This window comes from Phascolarctos cinereus, unplaced genomic scaffold (assembly GCF_003287225.1).
Source record: "Phascolarctos cinereus isolate Bilbo 61053 unplaced genomic scaffold, phaCin_HiC Scaffold_726;HRSCAF=1367, whole genome shotgun sequence".
Lineage (NCBI taxonomy): Eukaryota > Metazoa > Chordata > Mammalia > Diprotodontia > Phascolarctidae > Phascolarctos > Phascolarctos cinereus.
In genome coordinates this window covers 403,582,935-403,604,611 of record NW_027556098.1, presented here as the reverse complement: position 1 = coordinate 403,604,611, position 21,677 = coordinate 403,582,935, and the positions used below count along the sequence as shown (strand labels likewise).

The 21,677-nt window shown below is 44.1% G+C and overlaps 1 protein-coding gene across 3 annotated transcripts in view; it reads left to right on the top strand.

The window, feature by feature from the left end:
- PRKCZ (protein kinase C zeta) overlaps window positions 1-21,677 on the top strand; it is a 234,859-nt gene that overhangs the window by 32,755 nt on the left and 180,427 nt on the right. For 2 of the 3 annotated variants that reach the window (XM_020975890.2, XM_020975897.2), the window contains one exon: window positions 2,751-2,801. In XM_020975890.2, coding sequence (XP_020831549.1) covers window positions 2,751-2,801 — 51 coding nt within the window. Of the gene's footprint in view, window positions 1-2,750; window positions 2,802-14,985; window positions 15,072-21,677 lie in introns of those variants that run through there. The other variant, XM_020975901.2, reaches the window with a different exon arrangement.

Below are 21,677 nucleotides of genomic sequence, written 5' to 3'. Positions count from 1 at the left end.
CTCGGAGAGTTGGACACAACTGAAATGACTGAACCCAATGAATAAACCTAAGAAGCTTGTCTCATATTTTACTAAAAAAAAAATCGAGGCCATTTGCCGTGAGCTCCCTCTTCTCCCTTCCCATCCAAAATCACTTGTATGCCTTCTTCCACTATTTCCTCCTTGCCCTCTGTCCCATACCCCTTCTCCTTATGAAGGCCAGCCCCTCTACCTCCCTTGCATCCTGTGTTCTCCAGCAGACTGCTCCTCTGGCATCTCCATTTATCTTCAATCTCTGCCTGCCAGTCTGCTGCCTATAAACATAACCATGTCTCCCAAGTCCTGAAAAAAGCCCCCAAACAACCCTCACCTGCTATGTTCCACTCACTATATCATCCTATATCTCTGCTGCCTTCTTTGGGAAGACCATCTACACTGGGTGCCTTTACTTCCTCTTTTCACTCTCTTCTTAACTCTCTACAGTGTAGACTTCTGACCTCATTATTCCACCCAAACTCCTCTCTCCAAAGTTACCAGTGATCTCATCATTGCCACATCTAATAACCTTTCTCAGTCCTCATCCCCCTTGACCCTTATGACGCCATTGACACTGGTGATCACCCTCTTCTCCTTGCTACTCTCATCTCCTTAGGGTTTCAGGACATTCCTCTCTCCTGGTTCTCCTTCTCCCCATCAGACCGCTCCTTCTCAGTCTCCCCTAATGGATCTTCATCCAAGTCATACCTGCCAACTCTGAGCATCCCACAAAGTTGTCAGTCCTGGGCCCACTTCTCCTTCTGTACTCTTTCACTTGGCAATTTCATTATTTCCCACGGATTCAATGACTGTCTCTATGCTAATGATTTACAAACTGATTTATTCAGCCCTAACCTCTACTGACCTCTAGTCTTGTGTCTTCTACTGCCTATGATGTCCAGTTGACATCTTAAACCCAACATGTCCAAGACTGAACTCTATTCCCCTCTACATCCTGTTACCACCTTCCTTATTACTTTAGAGGTCAACACCATCTTCCCAGTCCTTTGGACTTACAACCTGGGACTCATCCTGGATTCCTCACTCTCTACCCCCCCACCCCATAACCAATCTATTGCTTAAGTCTGTTGATTTCACCTCTGAAGCATCTTTCTAATATGCTGCCTTCTTTCCTCTGATACTGCCTCTCCCCCTCCTTCCAGTGCAGCCCCTGGACACTTCACTCTTGCATTATTGCAGTAGGCTGCTGCTGGGTCTGCCTGCCTCAAATCTGTACCTTCTCCAATTCATCTACAATTCACCTGCTAAAGTGCTTTTCCTAAAGCACAAATCTGATCATGTCACCCCCCCCCCATTCAATAAACTCTGGTGGCTTCCTGTTGTCTCCAAGATCAATCAGAAACATCTTGTCTTTGGTGTCTAAAACCCTTCATCACCAAGCCTTCCTCTTTCCACCTTTTTGTCCCTCCTCCCCCCTCCCCAGTGCATTCTTTGGTCCAGTGCCATTGGCCTCCTGGTTGGTCCTCAGACAAGAGACTCCATCTCTTGGCTTCGGGTGTTTTCTTTGGCCACCTCCAAAGCCTGCAATGCTCTCCCCCCCTCATTCTCTACCTCCCGGCTTCCTTCAAGTCCCAGCTAAAATCCCACCTTCCACAGGAAGCATTTCTTGGTCCTGCTTCATTCTAGTGCCTTCATGTCCATTGATTGCTTCCCGTTTATCCTGTATACAGCATGTTGGCACGTAGCTGTTCGCTTACTGTCTCCTCCATCGCAGTGTGAGCTCCTCAAGGGTAGGGACTATACCCCTAGTACCTAACATAGTACCTGGCACACAGTAGGTACATAATAAATGCTTGTTGACTGACTGAGTGATAGAGATACTTAGATTTCTTTAGTTTACACATCCTCTTAGCTTTTCAGGTTTGGAGATGGGTTGTGGATTCTGGTGATGCAAAGCATAGGACTGTTGTCTTCAAATTTATCCTTTTTATCCCTGACTCTCAGCCTGTGTTCCAGAATTCTCTCGGCTTCACAAGCCATCCCTGTGGCCTCTGTGAAGAAGAGTGTGGCAGTGGCCAAGATATTTTGTATTTCTGACTCCCTGATCATGCCATTTCCCCTTTGGACCTCTGAAGTGGGAAAGAGAAGCCAGAAGGGATTCTAACATCTCAGAGTCCTGAATCTTCTACTTTGTAAAAAAAAAATTCTTTTTTTTTTTTTTGATGAGTGAGTAATCTGTCTGATTTATGAGAAGACATGACAGAAGATTCACACAGAGATGGGCAGGCATGGGTGGGTTGGAAGAGATCACAGATTCCTTGGGGGGTATTTGAATAATCCATTTTAAGGGTGTTATGTAAGCAAATGGCAAATTTATCCCAGATGATGGAGATGATTTGGAAAAAAAGAATTTTATCAAATGCTTTTTAAATAAATGAATTTATGAACATTTTAAGTATTAATTCTGGAATCTCTGGATAGATTCTAGAATACTGTATCTTGATCTTTTGTAACCCAGTTGCTTGTTACTTCTTCCCTCCCTTAAGTCCTGTCTTACTGTGTTTTTGAGACCTTTAACCATGTAATTTAGGGCACGTGTGCGTAAGATGTGCGCAGGTTATCCAGCATTTCACTTTCAAAGCTTTTCTAGAGCGACTTGTTTCTCATCAGAACATTCTTTAGAAATACTTGAGCATTCAAATTGCGTGCAGATCATTCAGAGGGAGGGCTCGTCTCCTCAAGGCACTAACTCCTTTTTCTTTGTCTGTGTTCAGTTTTTCCGAGCATCCCAGAGAAGCCAGGAATGCCCTGCCCGGGAGAAGACAGTGAGTACTCGAAAACTTCCTAGCACTTTGATGGAGGGCATTGAACTTTGGGGGAGAGTTGAATTGAATGGCTTTAAAGGGATGTGCTTGATACCAAAAGTTGGTGTGGCTGTCTCGGGGTAAATCTGGTCTAGTTATAAAAGATGTCAGGTGGCATGATGTTGTGGAAGTAGAATGTTCTCCAGGAATGGTGTTCAAATTGCAACCCTGATGCTTTCTAGCCGTGTGACCCTGGGCAAGTCACTTACATTCCCTGCATCTCAGTTTCCTCCTCTAAAAAACACGGGTTAATAGTCCCAGCATTATCTCCCTCCCGGGGGCGTTGTGAGTCTCAAATGAGATAATGTTTGTCAAATGCTTTGCCAGACGGAAAACTCTATAGAAATGTCACCCCTTATTGTTGATAAGTATTCTGTGACCTTGTGAAAAAGTGGAAAATTGAAGTCTCCAGACGGACAGTGAATACAGATTGCGTTTTCAGCACAATCGCTCTTCTTCCCATCCTGCTTACTCTTGTTTTGGTTCCTGGACTTGGGATCCTCTGCCTTTTGATTGGTTAGTGAGTGGCATGATGAGAAATCTCCATTGGGCCCCCTCTGCCCTGGGTGGTTGGGAGGGCCGGGCAGCCGCAGCTGGCCTCGCCTCTGCCCTCCTGGCTTCTTTCACCCACCCCACCCCACTGCCGTGGGCTGTTCCATTTGGTTTGGTTTCACTACAATATGTGGCCTCTAGGGGCACCATGATTTTTTTCCCCCTCATAAAAGCAACATGTTTTATTAAAATAGTTTATGCATCAGTACATTAGTACTAATACATCAGTACAACCAACCTAAACTTGCTTAGTACCCATCCATTTAAATCAATTTAATTTCATTGAAGTATCATCACTTCTTACTCTTTCCTACGCATTCCCCATCCGAATTCTTTACTTAGCTATTCATTCTCATTTGCTTTTACCCTTATATAATATGAGTTAATGTGTGCTGTCAACACCTAAGCCACTAGAGGATGCAGTGGAGAGAGAGCTGCACCAGGAGTCTGAAGAATCTGAGTTCAAATTCAGCCTCAGACATTTAGCGGCCTGTGTGACTATCTTTCTGTCTCCCCAAGCTTGGCTTAGCATAGAGCCTGGCATATAGTAAGTGCTTCATAAATGCTTGTAGGCAAGTTACCTCTGCCTGGTTCAGTTTGCTCATCCATGAAATACAGATAATCGTTGGCACCCACCTCCCGGGATTGTTGGGGGGATCAAATGAGATAGTGTATGTGAAGGGTTTCCCAGATCTAAAAGCATGATGGCAATGGTCATGATGGGTCAGTCATTTTTGCTTTGCGTTATTTCATAAAGATATTTCTAGGCATTACAGTATTCTATTATGTGAATGTCTCGTAATTTCTTTGACTATTTCCTTATTGGATATCTGGGTTATCTCTGTTAGTTTGCATTTTATTTAACACTCCCATGGACATTTTTTTTTAAACGGATAGCTCATTAGGAGAAAAAGAACATACCCATTTCTAGATATTTGGGGATGGCATCATCCTGGTTGTATAATGCCCTGGAAGGTTGGAAGAAGAAGGTCCCCCAAAACTAAAATGGGGAATGACTTTGAGACTTTGCCATATGATTGGTTCAAAGAAGAAGCAAAGAGAAGGCTCGGGGGTGTTAGCTGTCCTTTATGAGATCTGCAGTCACTCAAAAAGAAATTGGCATGGTAGTCCACACTCAGAAAAACAAGTAGATGAAAAATGTGTGTTGCCCAGATCCTGACATGCAGTTGAAGGGGAAATGTGTTGAGTTAATTCTTCAGAGCACATGATAGCTGAATGAATGAATGAAAAAGCACTTATTAAATGCCAACTGTGGGTCAGGCTCTGAGCCAACAAGCAAGAGGGCAGTCTCTGCCCTCAAGGAGCTTGTATTCTAATGTTGCTGATTAATTGTTTAGTCATGTCTGACTGCTGGGGACCCCATTTGGGGTTTTCTTGGCAAAGATACTGGAGTGATTTGTCATTTCTTTCTGCAGCTCGTTTTACGAATGAGGAAACTGGGACAAACAGGGTGAAGTGACTTGCCCAGGGTCACACAGCTAGTAAATGTCTGAGGTCAGATTTGAACTCAGGAAGAGTTCATTCTATGCAACACTCTATACACTGCGCCTCCTAGCTGCCCCAGTAATGGTGGTGTTGTTTAGTTGTTTCTGACCTTTTGGGGTTTTTCTCTGCAAAAATATATTCTAATAGGGGAAGAGAATACCACTGATTGGGGAGTGGTAGCCAGGGAGAAGTACTTTGGACAGAGAATGAAGAGGGAATGATTTGAGTGAGAAGGCAATCAATTGACTCGCCCTTTCCAAGAGTGATGTCCTTGATCTGACTGCCGCTTCCAGAGCGAAGTGTCTTAAAGTAAGCCTGAAGAGGTGTCTTGTGCAGGGGCCTTAGAGATGTGCTATTCAGCCCCAGAGGCCACAACTTTGGAACAGTGGGTGGAAGTTGCAGAGATTTAGCATGATGTCAGGGAAGACTTCCTAACTATTAGAGTGATCCAGAAGTGGAATGGGGCAGCTAGGTGGTGCCATTGAGGAAAGAGTGCTGGGCCTGGAGTCAGGAAGAATCATCTTCCTAAGTTCAAATCTGGACTCAGACACTTACTAGTTGTGTGACCCTGTACAAGTCACTTCACCCAGTTTGCCACAGTTTCGTTACCTGTAAAATGAGCTAGAGAGGGAAATGGCCAACCACTCCAGTCTCTCTGCCAAGAAAATCCCAAATAGGGACACAAACAGTGGGGCATGATTGAAAAATGACTGAATATGAAAAGTGGAATGAGGTGCTTTTGGAGGAAGTGGGTCTCCCCGTCATGGGAGGGCTTCAAGCCAAGACTGCATGACCACTTGTTTTGGGTGTGTTGTAGTAGGGACTCTCTTTGGTATGGGCTGGAGTAGACCAATGAGATGTCTTCCGACTCTGGAATTCTAGGACTTGGGAATATAGCAGGGCCTTCATGAGAACCAGAGTCACAAAAGAGACTGGCCTAATATTCCACAAGGGAAAAGCTGAATGGACAAAGAATGCGTGTTCCCAGAGTTGGATGTGGAGTTGAGTGGGAATTCTGTTGTGTTAGTTCAGTGGTGTGTGTCTCTTGGATATGTCCTATCAGTGGACAAAACACTGTGACCATTAATGACCCAGAGAAGCATGACAGGCTGGGTCTTCTTTGGGAAATCAGGTGGTTCTTGAATGATTCTTTGCCACTTGATGTCACAAAAACGTATCTATTTAAGGCCTGCATTCTCTTGGTAATGCTGAATGGCTGTGATTCATTGAACCTGATGATCTGAGAAGAAGCAGAATTGCTGGTGACTCAAAGGGTAATGGTGGGTGTCAGTGAACTGCCTTGCGTTATCCACAGGGATATGCATGAGAAGGGATGCGGGAGGCGCCATGAAAAGGATGGGCAAATGGAATTGAATTGGAAAAAATGTGGAGCTGTGGGAACCCCTTAAGGTCTAGAAATGTCCAGAGTGCTCAGGGTTGGGCTGGGTGGTTGGTCAGCCAGACTGGCAGTGCCAGTCACCCACCTATGTTGTCAGTGGCAGCCCTGATGCCCTGCCACCATCTTGCTGGGGAAAGGCGGCACATCACTTAGTGGCCCTTGGAAACATCCCCTGGCCAGTTTGACTTTTCTCATCTTGTCTTTGTATTGGTCTTGCCCAGTGCCCCTCGGCTCTGAGACAGTTCGAGCCTGTGTAACAGAGAACGGATGAGGTCACATTCCTCACAGCTTGCTTGAATGTCACCTTTGTCCAGATTTCAAGGCTATTTAGGATCACAGGTCATGGAATCGTAGATTTAGAGCAGGGACTCAGAGATCATCTACAAATGGGGAGACTGAGGCTGAGGAAGAGGAAATGGTTATGTAGATTGTAGATTTAGAGCTGGAAAGGACTTGAAGACCCTTAGATCCAACTGCCTTATTTTGTGCATGCCACAACTGAGGACCAGAGAGGTTATTGATCTTGCCCAAGGTCATGCAGGTCATGGATTTGGACCAAGAGGGCACCTGTAAGGCCCTTGAGTCCGAGCCCCTCATTTTACAGATGAGAAAACTGAGGCTCAGAGGGGTCATCCAGCTAGTAAGATTGAGGGAGGACTCGATCCCAGATCTTCAGGGTGCCAAATCCAGCATTTCTTTACTATATAAGTCTATACACACATAAAATGTATGTGTTAGGAGGAAGGTAGAAAGGGTCAAGGATGTGCACCTTTTATGAAAAATGTCCAAAGAGGGGCAGCTAGGTGGTGCAGTGGATAGAGCTCTGGTCCTGGACTCAGGACGACCTGAGTTCAAATCCGGCCTCAGACACATAACACTTACTAGCTGTGTGACCCTGGGCAAGTCACTTAACCCTACTGTATAACCCCACCCCCAAAAAAAAGGAAAAAGGAAAAGGAAAAATATCCAAAGAGAATGAATGCCAAAGGATAGTAGTACTGTAATGGTGGGAAAAGTTTTCATATCAAGCAATGTTCAGTCCAGGTGTTGGGTTGGGGGAAGGTGGGGAGGGGTTCAGTGGAAAGAGCCCTGTCCGGGAGTCAGACTTCCTGGGTTCAAAACTCCCTTGGATGCTTTCTGTTCCTGAAGTGACCCTGGGCAAGTCATTTCACAACCATGATGCTCTGTTTCCTCATCTGTAAGATGAGGAATTGTTTAAAATAGCCTCTAAGGTCTGTTCCTTCCAGTACTAGCTATGTAATTTACTTTTTACATTGTAAATACTTTTGATTCATTATTTGTGAGTTAGCTCATAGGGAAAGGTTATATAAGTAAGCTGAAAATTGGATTTTTTATTATTAGTGGCATGGAGACTCCTGGAGGGCACGAGGGCTGTTTGAGTTTAGTCTTCCATCCGTGGGGCCTAGCACAGAGCTGGCATGCAGTAAGTGCCAAATAGTTGCTTTCTGAAGATCTGATTTTCTGTTTACAGATACCAATCCAGTAGCACCTTGAGGGCAGTGACTGGTTTTTTATCTTCTACCTTGCTGGTGTGCAGTAGGTACTTAATATTTGCTTATTGAGTAATTGACCATCTATGTACATATCATATCATTCTAGTAGCTCCTTTAAAGCAAGGGATGTTTCATTTTTGTCTTTGTATCCCCAGCACAGTGCCTGCCATGTATGTAGTAGGAGATCAATAAATGCTTGTTGAATGATTTTTCTGTGTACATTTTATTTCACTACAGTATTGCATGAGTTTCTGGAGGGCAGGGGCTGTTTCACCCTTGTCTTTGTATCCCCAGTGCCCTGCACCCAGTGGCAGTCAGTAAATGCTTGTTACAGAGATTTGACTCCCAAAACGCTAGCTATTATTCTGAACACTTCAGGATGAGAGGGTCCGGGGCCTGAGAGCTTAGAGCTCTCAACGCGCCCCATGGGCCACTTACGAAGAGCAGGTGTTGGGATTTCTGTGAAGGATTCAAACTCAGGTCTTCCTGACTCCAAGACTAGCCTTCTCTGCGGCGATCCACTCAAGTGGGAGCGACGGGCGTTCAGCCCGTATCTTTCTGAGTCAGAGCCCAACAGACCATTTACTCTCAATTTCTTCCAGCTCTAAAATTCTATCACTTTTGAGCCTGTGGTGTTAACCCCGGACAGAACTATGTGGGAGGCTTCTTCTCCTGCCCCAGTTCAGTTCTACAAACACAAATTTCCTGCTGTGAGCAAGGCCCTGTGATAGACTGGGAATCTGAGCATAGGAATTGGCACCACTGGTCTAGGGTTAGAGCTAGGGAGGAAGGACAGAGCCAAAGAGCTAGGAGAAAATACACAGAGGGAGTGATCCAGGCTCTTATTTGAAAAAGTTGTGGGTGAGAGCAGAGAAAAATTTAAGAGATGTGCCATCAGACCTAGGCCTTGAACGGGATAAAAGGACTAACTCATTTCCCCCATGTTTTCTGTCCTAACCCCACCTTCCCCACCCTCTTCATTCACTCATTCATCACCTCTCTCTTCAAGAGATTTAGAATGGGAGCAATCGGACATTGGCGGTAGCATAAGTAGCAGTGTGGGACTGACTTGGGGCCCTCAGGACCTGGGTTCAAATCCCAAGATCTGTCATTTGATAGCTGGAAAAAAATCAGTCTATCTCCTTGGGCCTCAGTTTCCTCATCTGTAAAATTAGGAGGTTGGATTTAATTGCCACTGATGACTCTTCTAGCTCTTAATCGATGATCATGAGATGTGGGAAAGTGGGTCTTCTGCCTTCAGGCCTAGCTGAATGATGAGACACCGTCAGGCTCTGTGACCAAGCCTTCCTCTCTATGGTCCTCTGACGTACACCTCTCCCCCTAAACCCGATGGTCAGGAACCACTCTGAGTGTTCTCTCTGCAGAAGGCTGCTTGAGTTTAGGCACCGTCGATGTTTTCTGTCTTGTGATGAAGCTTATCCCTGAATCTCATAGCTGTAATTGACCTCCCCAGACTGCATCGCCCCCTCTCCCAACCTCCATATTCTCATAGAACAATTTAGTGTCTGACTGTGTGATATAGCCAAGATGTTGAGGCTAGTTAATATTCTTCTATGTAGGTCAAAGCAAGACCTTTGCTCAACATGGGCTGGGCATCTGATTAAAGCAATTTTTCTAAAGTAGCTGTCCTACGTGAGACTTGGGTGAAATGGTGTCCAGAGAAGTGATGCAACCCAGAGTCATCCTTAAATAAAGTTGGCAAATGAAAGAGAGAGACAGAGACCAGAGATAGAGAAAGGGGGGAGAGAGAGACAGACACAGAGAAATAGAGACAAATAAGGAAAGTAGCCAAATGAGTATTTTCATAACAGTGGGATCCTTAGAAATTCCCAAATGAATAATATACTCATTAGGATAAAATTACTCTGTCTTCAAACAAATAGTTTCCTCTCCATTCCATGGTCAGTCATACCCATGATGTGATTGATGTACCATCTCCCTCCAGAGCTTTCTTCCTCTACCCCATCCTTGCTCGTAACGATCTCTTGTTCTTACCGTATTAATTCTCAATTTGTGGTAACTTCCTCTTCTCTGATTTCTCTGTTCCTGGGCTACATTTAATGACTGGAAGAAAATAAACATGGTGCGTTCATTACTCAGCTGGGCCATCACCTGCTTGGCAATCCTTTTAGTCAAATCTTTGACTCATGGTCATGTTCCCTATGGTGACTATGGCCAGTTCTCCCTCACTCCTCAAACCTCCCATCACTCTTTTTTTAAAAAAAATTTAAAATTTTTTAAAAAAATTAATTTATTTTGATTTATTAATCATTTCCGTAATCTTTTGAGTTTAAAATTTTTCTCCCCCTTCCTCCCCACCTCCCTCCCCAAGATGACACACAATCTGATATAGGCTATACATATACATTTCTATTAAACATATTTTCACATTTGTGATGTTGTAAATAAGAATTAGAACCAATAGGAGGAACCACCAGAAAGAGGAAACAAAACTCAACAGAAGAGAAAAAAAATAGCATAGTATGCTTTGATCTGCATTCAAACTCCATAGTTTGTTCTTCTTTGTGGATAGCATTTTCCATCACGAGGCCTTTGGAGATGTCTTAGATCCTTGTATTGCTGGGAAGGGTTAAGTTTATCAATACTCACATCACTCTTGATCAGCCCACACACCCTACATCCTCCTCTTCTCTGCCAAAGACTTTGACTTTGACTTGACTTGAGGAAATTGAGGCTAACAGAAATACCCTTCCCAGTTGTCCTCCGTACCCCAGAATTTGTGTCTTCATCCATATCCTCTTGTCTTGCCTTAGAGCCAGCATCAACTCTCTCTGTATTTCCTAGGGAGTAATCTTTTTTGACTAGGACTTCAATTTTTAAAATATAAAATATCACTGTATCCTGACCTCTTTCCCTTCTGTTTCTTTTTTTTTTTTTTTTACTTTTAGGCAACTGGGGTTAAGTGACTTACCCAGGGTCACACAGCTAGTGAGTATCAAGTGTTTGGTCTGAGGCCGGATTTGAACTCAGGTCCTCCTGACTTCAGGGCTGGTGCTCTATCCACTGCACCACCTAGCTGACCCACTTTCCCTTCTAGTTTAAAGAAAGACATGTATCTCTTCTCCTCAAGTTAACTTCTTTATGTTTTTGTGGTCTTTCCCTCCCATTGGTCACATATATTGTTAGGCTGTCCTTGGTGGTCTCTCTGTCTCACTGTTTGTCTTAGCTTCTCTTATCTCTCTGGATTCTGCTTTCTGTCTGTCTTTCACCTTCAATCTCTCCTCCTGCCATGGATATTTTCCCTAATACTAGACCTAAAGTCATTCCTCTTCTATTCCTCCCCAAACCTCCCCCCAACCTTCCCTAGGTCTTTCAATTTACTTAACTACTGGAACAGGATTATAGGTTTAGATGTAGAGCGGATTTTAGAGGCCATACAGTACACCCCCCTTACTTTACAGATGAGAAAACTGGGGCCCAGAGAGCTTAAGTGATCCACTCAGGTTACACAGGTAAGTGGTGGGGATTAGAACTCCAGATGTAGTGTATTTCCTGCTGCACCACCCTGGCTCCATTGCTTGATTTCTTTAGTGTTTGACATCCTTGATCACCTCGCCTCATTTATGTTAAAACACTGCCATCTACTTCAATGAGTAGTAGTAGATTCAGTCCTAGGTACCACAGTTCAGAAAGGAGATTGCAAATCTGGAGGGTGTCTGGAGGAGGGTGACCAGGAGGGCCTTGAGTTACATCCTATGAAGATCAGCTGTAGAAACCTGGCACGTTTGGGTTGGAGAAGAGAAGAGTCAGTTGCTGTCTTTCTTTATTTGAAGGGTGGTCCTGCGGAAGAGGGAATGGATTTATTCTTCTTGGCCCTAAAGGCAGAACCAGAATCAATGGTGAAAAGAGGGAAATTTAAATGGGATGTCAGGAAAAAACTTTCTAGATAATTAGAACCACCCCGAAGTGGAATGGAATGGGCTGCCAGGAGATGTGGTGGCTTCCCCCTCCGTGGAGATCTTCACAAAGAGTCTGGATGACCATTTATTGTCTGTGTTATCTCGTTTGGATCTTTGTTGGACTAAATGGCCACTGAGATCACTTGGAACTTGGAGATTCTGGGGAATCTCCTCACTGCCAATGCACCATTTCCTTCAGGGACTCCTTTTCTGGATAGAAACCACGTGTTTGTGAAACATAAACCTTAGTTCACCGAACAGCACTAATAAAACAGCAGTTCATTTATAGTAATTTCTGCTAAACATTCTTGAAACATGGCTGTATTATCATGTGAAATCCTTTCAGATTAGGGTAGCATTTGTTATTCTTTGGTGTTTATATGTACATACCATATTGTTTTGTGAAAAGTTTAAGTATAGCATTTAGCCGGGTCTCAAATTATTTCCTAAGATCAAAGTGAAAAACTAGTTTTCTTCTTAAAATAGGCTTCCAGTAAAATTAGCAAGCTGTCAATGCAGCCGGAGTTCCTCCAGTTTTGCAAAATCATGGATATTTTGGAATGGACTGCGTTTGGCGGAAAGTTGGTTAATATTATGTGTTTATGTAAATCTGTTAAAAAGAAAACTTCCAAAAGCAATTCGTGTTACTAGTTGAAATCCAATGTGGATCTGATTGATCAAATTTCTTTCTCGAGAAACATATACATTGGCCTGATACCTGAAACAGTAATTATCAAGTTTTTATTAACACACAAATCCAAGGAGGGGGAAGTAAAGATATGGACTGGAGGCAGGGGCTTGGAATAAATGAATTCTTTGTATCTTTTTTTTTTTTAATTTTTCTTCAGTTTTGTCTTCTTTGTCCAATGAATTTAAATGAAATTCTCTGTTTTGAAACTGTGGATAGAGAGCCTCCCTCAGAATCAGGAAGACTTGGGTTTGAGTCCCACCAAACTGTGTGCCCCTGGGCAAGTCCCTTACCTTTCCAGTATCTTAGGTAGCATGCTGAAGATTAGGAGATACCAACTGTCATTCATAGAAGGAATTTCCTTAATTTCTTATGCTAGGCTCAATGCCTAGCTAATAAAAAAGAGAAAAAAAGTCGTAGAGTGGTAGCTTAGATTTTCTCTGCATTGCATCCACTTCCTTCTCCTCATCCTCTTTTTTCTCCCAACTCTGACCAGTAATTGCAGAATTTGAAGAAAGTCCCTCAATGTTAGACACCTAAGGAGTGTGTTTCTATCTAGAAGTTAATGGTTCTGTCTGGAACTTATTGGTATAATTTGTTTGAGAATAAGGGGCATGTATGTGTCTAATAGTAGAAACCTCAACAGACGGGGTCTCAGGTTTGTGAGCTTTTAACGACCTCTCTCACCTCCTTCTGGAAGCCCTTTGGGATCACCTTCTCTCTGGGCTTTTTTTTCCTTTCTCTGTCATTTCTAAGGGGTTATAAGAAGACCTAGAATCCAAAAGCTGGATTGGCTCCCTCTTCTGACGCTCACTGGCTGAACTTTTGGTTAGACCCTTGGATTTGTTTAGCCCTCGGTTTCTTTGTCTGTAAAATGGGTATAAGGAGCTTTTCCTTGCCCTCACCTCAGAGGGCCATCATGATCGTGTATGAAAGAGTGCTTTGTTCAGATCATAGATGGAGAACTGACCAAAACCTTAGAAGTTATCTAGGCCCACTCCTCATTTTACAGATGAGGAAACTGAGGCTCAGAGGAGTGAATTGATTTACCAGGGTCATGTGGAAATGTCAGAGTCTGACTGGAACCCTGGTCTACCTGATCCCAAGTCCTATGTCTCTAACCACTTTACCATACTGCCTCTAGACCAGAAGAGGAGTCTGTGTGTGTGTGTGTGTGTGTGTGTGGGGAGTGTTCTAGACTTTTTCTAAGCTCTAGTACCCTCACCTGTTGTGTGGCCATTTCTAGTGACTTGGCATTTTTTAAGGTCTTTGTTGCCTGGGTGAGTGGGTAGGATGGCAAAGGTCCCCTCACCATGCCCCACTACATCCCACCATGGGGCCCTTCCTCCTCTTCCTGTGTCTGCTTCTGTGGCCTCCCCCCCCATCGAGGAAATGAACGTGCTACAGTAAGCTGAAATTGTATTTTTTCTGGTCCCCGTTCATCTGTCACCTCTTAGTTGATACCACTGGGGGGGATGTTCCTTGCCCTCAAACATCCCCCTTCCTGTCCTGCGTAATGTGATGGCAGTGACATCATGTTCTGACATCCTGGTGGCCCCTTCCCTAGGTTTGTTTTGGTGGTCACCTGGCCCCACCTTCCTTCCCATCAGTCCGTGGTTTTTGCCGTGTTTTTCATTTTCAAAGTGTGTCCATGTTCCCGGGATATCTCCTTTCCTTTTTTGCCTTTTTTTTTTTAAACAGAGAGCTCTTTTCCCCCCCCTCCCCCGACTTGGGGCGACTGCAGAAATATTTGTTTTTCTGTGACATCAGCTCCTCGCCGTCCATACCATGTTTTAGTTTGTGCCTCAGCCGCTTGCTACAGCCTCCCCAGGGAGTCAGTACCACCCGTGCCTGGATACATGAGGCAGAGATGTGAACGGGAGAGAGAGAGAGAGAGAAAACAGGCTAACCTATTCTATTAGCTGGCTGCCTTTAACATTCAAGCGGTTTCTGCCCATTAGCCTTGGTGTCTAGTGATACCCCAACGACAACATCTGGGAAATACGGGAGAGGGGGGAAAATGTGTCCTTTTTTACCTACTGCACGGTAAAGTCAAAAAGAGGGAGAGAAAGAGAGAGAGAGAGAGATAGAGCGAGAGCGAAAATCTCATGCTGAGGAAGCCACCATATAAAGGCCAGTGAGTAATGCATGTGTCTTCTGGGTAATCCGTGCCTTCTGTGACATCCACTGCTGCTTGCAGTTGCCTCCGCCAGTGCTCTGTGTGTGTGTGTGTGTGTGTATGTGTGTGTGTGTGTGTGTGTCGTCTGGTCTGTATGCAATGCAGGAGATAGCCAAAATGCTGACTTCTTTTATCATGTAGTTGCCTTGGGCCCCTCCGTCCTCCTTTGCAAGCACAGATTGTTACAAATGCAGATAGCTTGGGTGTCTCCTGCGTGCCTGTGTGTGGAGATGTGGCTGGAGCCCCTCGGAGTCATGTCACCTGGAATGCAGTGAACGGACTGCTGGTCTGTTTGTTTATTTTTTTTTTTCTTCCAAGCAGGGAAGGGAAGGGGGCCAGCATTTTTTCTTTTTTTTTTAAAGACAAACAAGGCACTGGAGGGACCATGCCCAGTGAATGATGCTACTGATAAGGGAGATTAATGAAGGAAATGTATCCAAAAAGGACTGACGGTATGTGATCTGTAATTGAGGCCTGCTAAGTGCGAGTGAGCTTGCTTGCTTGAATTTTTGCATTTTTTGTTTTGTTGTGTTTTTTTTTTAACCTCTTAAGTGGCCGGCCCTCTCCCTTCCTCTTTTCCCCCAATAAAATAAAACGAAAAACCCAGGGATAATCTTGAGTCATTGGTTGACCTAGTCACCAAATGGATGCTACCAATTTGGTATTTCGTTGTGACAGATGGGTTGTATAATTGTGATGGATCTCTAATATAGCCTGGAAGGAACACACACACACACACACACACACACACACACACACACACACACACACGCGCGCGCGCGCGCACACACACACACCTCTCTTCTCTTAATCTGCATTGCTGTAGCCAGGCCAATCAATATCCTGCTTTAATAATAAAGGGTTGAGATGTTTGGGAACTAGGACTCATAAATTCCAACGATGATATTCAATATTGGGCCATTGCCACTATCAGCTGATTCCCTGGGAAGGAGAGGACCCAGAAATCCAGGGGAGCTGGTAGTATTCCACGGCCTTACCGGGAAGGGGCTTGGAATTTGTGGAATGTTTCCCTTTGCAGAGGCTCCCCCACCTCCCTGACAGGGCTTTTCGGTCAGGGCTGTTTATGGACACTTGGCAGCCCCCACTGAACTGCGTTGGCTAAAGTTGTTTTAAGATAATGGGCTATTCCCCCAGCCCCCTTGGGTATTTCACTCTTCATTCTGGATTTCAGAAGCTCCTATCTTGTCTGAATCTATGTCTTTAGGCTGGAAGATGTTCCCGGTCTTAGGAGATGTTTTGACAAGAATGTTGTATGTGTGTGTGTGTGATGGGGAGATGCTTGTGAAATCAATCTTCAATCTCTTTTTTTTTGGGGGGGGTCAGCCATCATGCAGAGTAATAAAATAACAATAAACATCCACCAGTAACTCTTGTGGTGGGCTTGGTGTATATCATATGGCCTATAAATGCCGTGCTCGCTCGTGAGGGCAGGATTTTCCCTTCATTTGTACTATATTGGCAACAGTGATTAGGTTATTCCAAGCACGTGAACATGTCCCCTCCCCCAGCGGAGGCAGGAACGGGCGAGATCATAGAGGCGGCTTGGAAGAGAGAGCTTGGATTGCATTGGGGAATTGGTTTGCTGGGGAACCCTCAGAGGAGAAGGAAAGGTTGGGGTTTATTGGTCGGCTGGACTGAATTTCGAGGGTGGGGGCGGCAGGGTGCAGAGAGGCCGGGCTCTTCGAGGAGGAGGAGGAGGAGGAGGAAGGAAGCAAGTAGCTGTGTCATGGTTTCTCAAGAATGTCTGTCAAGTCTTTGCCTCTGTCTTTTCATGCCCCCCACGTGCTTGGAGTTCGTGTTTATGGGAACCCTGGAGATATAGGTACCGATGGACAAGAAGGGCTTGGGTCTCAAGGGCAGGAATTCTGTTTCACATGTTCTCTTCATGGACCTGTCAGCTTGAAAAGTCTGTCAATGTTTTGGGTGCTGTCCCCTCCCCCCAGACTGAGTGATGAGAAAATGAGAGATGTATGTGTGTTTGTAGTCTGTGTGTTGGCTTTTGTGTGTGTGATCATTAAATTCATTTATTTTTAATTAAATTTTTTTTCTCAATTTACCAAGCATTCATTATTATTATTATTATTTTTTATCCCTCCTGCATCTCTCACTGGGGAAAAAAAAGAAGGAATAAGAAAAACGTGTGTCTGTTTTCAAAACAACAAGGGGGCAGAGTAGTCCAGTCCTGGACTCATTTTCCCTTTCTCTGAAAGATCCTGCAGTATTTGGTGCTCAGCTCTTGGGATGTGGACATTCCAAGTGGATTTTTGTTCCCTGCCCAGTCCTGAATCTGGCTTCTCCAGTGTAGCGTTGAGGGCTTCAGTCAGTGGTTTTCTTGCCTTGGCCCCTTCCTGTGGTTCACTGATTTAGGACGTGAGTTCAGCTACATCAGGCAGCTGCCAGTAGAGACAATCTCCTGAGTTCTCTCCTGGCTGAGGTCTATCTGAACTCCATGGAGCTGCCCCAGACCAGGTCTCCATCAGGGTTGTCTCCTAAATCCAGGTGAGAGATTAGATGATTCTGTTCATCTGTGTAATATAGCCATTACACTGAACAAATCATTTCATTCTCTCTGAGCCTCAGTTTCCTCATCTGGAAAATGGGAATAACAATAATGATAGTACCTAGGAGTGTTGTATGAATCAAGTGAGATAATGTATGTAAAATTTTTAAGCATTTTGTATGTAAATGCACATGTCAGCTGCCATCATCATTATTATCATGGAAAATCTGGGATGTCCTGTAAGGTTATTCATCAGTCTGCGTAAAGTTCCTTACACTGTCAGGATGCTGTGGGAAGGGTCAGTAGGTTTAAAACTCATCTAATTTTATGTTTAATAGCTTGTATTTAATTGTTTTCCATCTCCCGCATCAAACAGAAACCTTTCTGTGTTGAATGTAAGCAGCCTGAGAATAGGAATTATTGTGTTTTTGTCAGTCCCTGGCATTTAGAAGGTAATTAGGTGGTGCAGTGGGTGGAGTGCTTTGGGCCTGGAATCAGGAAGACCTGAATTCCAATCCAGCCTCTGTCACTTATCAGCTGTGTGACCCTGGGCAAGTCACTTAATCTCTGTTTGCCTCAGTTTTCTCAACTCTAACATGGGGATAATAATAGCACCTACCTCACAGCATTGCTGTGAGGATCAGATTAGATAATATTTATAAAGAATTCTATAAATACTAGCTGTTATGAATATCAGGCACCAGAAAGGGCCGTATCTCTATCATTTCTCAACTCTACTTTTAAGTAGAACAATCAGCTGTGGGGGCACGTTGGCTTTGAGATCAGCCTATGTATGACCTTTGCAGAGTTGTCCTGAGAATCAAATAAAATAATTGTAAAGCACTTAGCAAGATATCTAGGTCGTGGTAGGTGATACATAAATGTTAGCTATTATTATTGTTATTATAATGGGAGTGAGAGCTTAATAAATGTTTGTTCAGTTAAATTGAATATGGATAGTGGTGAACATGTTGGAGTCTTCCAACTCTGCCAGTTGGGGCTTGGAGGTCAAAAAGTTTTTGCCTCCTTTCCTTTTCCTGTTGAGTTTGAACTAATTGAAGACAAATAGCTTGTTCCATTTGTTGAGAATTTGGACTTTCTTGGAGATGACACTCAGATTCAAGAGCTCTTTAGAGATCAGTGAGACTCAGAGCATGGAGTGACAGATGCTTTATGGCCAGACTGAGAATTTCCAGGATGCGTATTCCTGGACCTCAACAACTGAGTTCCAAGTCTTTGTCTATTTCTTGCGTGTCAGTTACGCGTCTGATCGTGTGCTAGGCTCAGGGGGAACAAAAGGGGTAGACCTTTTCCTCCTCCCAGGCCTTTAGGTTCTGAACATTGTTGGAACAAGCGTAAGCAGTAGAAGCCAGCAGAACATAAGCTTCTTGAGGTCGGGGGCTGTTAGGGTTGTTTTTGTTTTTTTAATCCGCAGAGCCTAGTACCTTGAAGTAAGCCCATCATATATACTTACTGTTTGATCGGTTGATTGTTGGTGCAGGCCAAATTGTTTATATATTTAGAGGTGACTTGGCTCTAACTAAGACTTGCTTGCATGATGTTTTCTTCAAATCCTATTGTAGAGAAACTCCCCATTCATATAGTCTAGACAGTTGTGAGTACATCTGAGGAAGTGAATAAGTTCATTGGCAATGACTCTCCTCAAATCATCTGAATACAATAAACCCAATGCCCAGCATTGGGTTTCACTTGGTCTTTGAGCTAAGGAGATATTTCTTAGAGGAATAAAACCAATTTCTATAATAGCCTCATAGAATACCAAGGTTGGAAGGATCTCAAAGAGAGTCCCAATCCCTTTGCTTTTATAAACATTTATGAAAAGCCTTGTGGCATGGCATAGTGGAGAGAACCCTTTAAGGATGGGCCCTGGTAGAGGGAATACCCAAGCCCTTAGCTAGCTCATGCTACAGTTTGTAAAACTCTTCCCTTATAATGCCTTAGTTTGATGGTAAATAAATGCTGAGGGCTTGTGCTGGGCTTGATAATAATCCCCATTCATCTGCCTGGTAAACATGCAGGAGGTTTTAGGAAGCTGGGGTCAGCAGTTGGGGGGGTCTGGGCATCATCACTTAGAGACATGAGCTCAAGCCAGGTCATCCTCTCCTCCAGGATCTATGAAACACTTGACATGGGCTTAGCTTATGGAAAGTTTCAAAATCATTGACTAGACCCCAGCAGGAAGAAGTAAAGATAGGGTTTAGTTTGCATTTCAATGTCAACGATAACTTTTTAAGGAGTGAAACTCAGACTAGGTTCTTTTAAAAATATATAGATTTTGTCCTTACTTTTCTTGGCAAGTGTAGGTAAAAATGGACAAGAGCATAGGGACAGGAAAGGAAAAATGAGCAGGCAAGCTGAGAATGACCAGCCGGCCAAAAACCCGAGAGACTGTAAATGGCTGTGTTTGTTTCTGTCTGTAAACACTTTTACTTACTGGGCAAAGAGAGGCAGCAGGGCAGTGAACAGCGGGCTGGCCTTGGAGTCAAGACGATTTGGGTTGTCTTGGATAGATACAGGCTGACATGACAGTATGGGTTCTGGTAGAATGTGGGCTTCTTGAGAGCAGGACCTGCCTCATTTCTGTTGTCCTCAGTACCTAGGACAGTGCCTAGCACATAGTAGGGCTTAGTAAATTTAAAGATTGGATATCTCCTTATCTTGCCCAGGCTGAATACTCATGGCCTTAATGCCACTATTGCTATGTGCATGAGCTTTGACCTGTTCTATTCTCCGCTTAGGCTAGCTTGCCGCCGCCGTCCCACCCTCTCCCCACTACCATGTTGACACTGAACTTAGCACAGACTCTAACCTATTGTATCCAGGACTCCTGAGCTCAGGAGGTCTCTTAGCCTCTTGGGTAGCTGGGATGATAGGCTTTACCATGCTTACCAAGAAGTGACCGTTAAGATGAATTGTTGAATGGACTTTGTGACCAGAGATGAATCACTTAATCTCTCAGTGCCACAGGCAACTGTCCTTGAATCTTAAGTTCCCCATTGGTGGAAAGCATTTCCATGATGGGAATCCCCCATGGAGAAAAGCAGAGGATGTAGAGGTAAAATCAGAGGATCATCTCTAGAGATGAAGGCAGCCTAGTGGTTGGCCATCTGGTAAAGCATGATTAGTTCAGTCGAGACCCACAGTCTGAGAAATGTTGAAGGGATCCTGAGTGGAAAAAGTTTAAGAAGCCCTGATAAGAGTCCAACTCCTCATTTTGTAGATGAGGCCCAAGTTAAACAGTTGTTCTGTAGTCACACTTGAGAATTTGAATCCAAGGTCATTTGCCTTCAAATCCAGCACTTTACCCATTGTATCATGCTTCCTGATCAGTATTTTCCCCTGCAAAAACCCGGCTCCAAAGACCATTGTATTTCAAATGTAGAGTGGGAAGGGGTGCTAGGGGTCACCATTCAAATGGGCTCCCCAGAGGTCATGCGCTGGAAGAGCTGAGCTACTCAGCCCTGAACTCTGGGACCTGCAGTCTCCTCTTCATCCCAGCCATGTTCTTCCCTTTGTGGTCCTTTTCGACCTGAGAAATGTAATCAGATTTTTTACTACCATTGCCTCTGGAAAAGTGTTGTCCAGTGGGTCCAGTCCATCCAGACCAAAGCTCTCTTCCCTGGCTGCCATTTGTTTATATTTATTGTCTCTCCCTATTAGAGTATAAATTTTTCCAGGGCAAGTATTACCTTGCATCACCTATGTTAAGCACAGTGCTAAACAAATGCTTTTTCTTTCATTCATTCCCTTTTTTTCCATTCACCCTTTTAAAACAGTGGCTCTGGGGTCCATGAACTTTCAAAAAAAATTTTTTTTGATAACTGCAAAATTATTTTTCTTCCTAATCCTATATACTTTATATATTTAATGCATTACTTTGAGAAAGGGTCCCCAGGCTTCCCCAGGCTACCAATGGAATCCATGACAGAAATCATATGAACCTTAGATCTAGCCCAACTTTTTCTTTTTATAGAAGAGGAAACTGAGGGTCAGAGGGGTCAGGTAAATTGCCAAAATCATAGTGGTAGAAAATAACAGCTGGGATTAGAACCTTGTTCCTTCCTTTCACAGAATCTGTGGAAGGGACTTGAGGTCATGGAGTCCAATCTGCTGGCACATTCCTTGCCATCTCCCAGATGTGCCATTGCTTGCCTTTCATAGTGCCCACATTGTCTGATTTGCCAAAGCCTTTCTTGTGTACTGTGCCCCATGGTAGTTTTATGTTGGAAGGGTGTGTGTTGGCCCATGTTTTTAATTTTCCAGTGCTGTAATTTCTCTCTCCTCCTTCCCCTTGTCCTATCCCACGTACTCCCACACTCTCTACCTTGGAACAACCAAAGATTATAGTTAAACAAAACTGACTTCATTTCACCCCCAAGAGGAAGGAGTTTGTAAAGTGCTTGGTGATGCTATATCGATGCTTATCTCCTTTCCTCTTCCCCTTCCCCAGTCTTCTGGACTCAAGGCTAGTCATTACGCTGACCCTGAGTTCTTTGCCTTGTGTTGTGGCACCCAT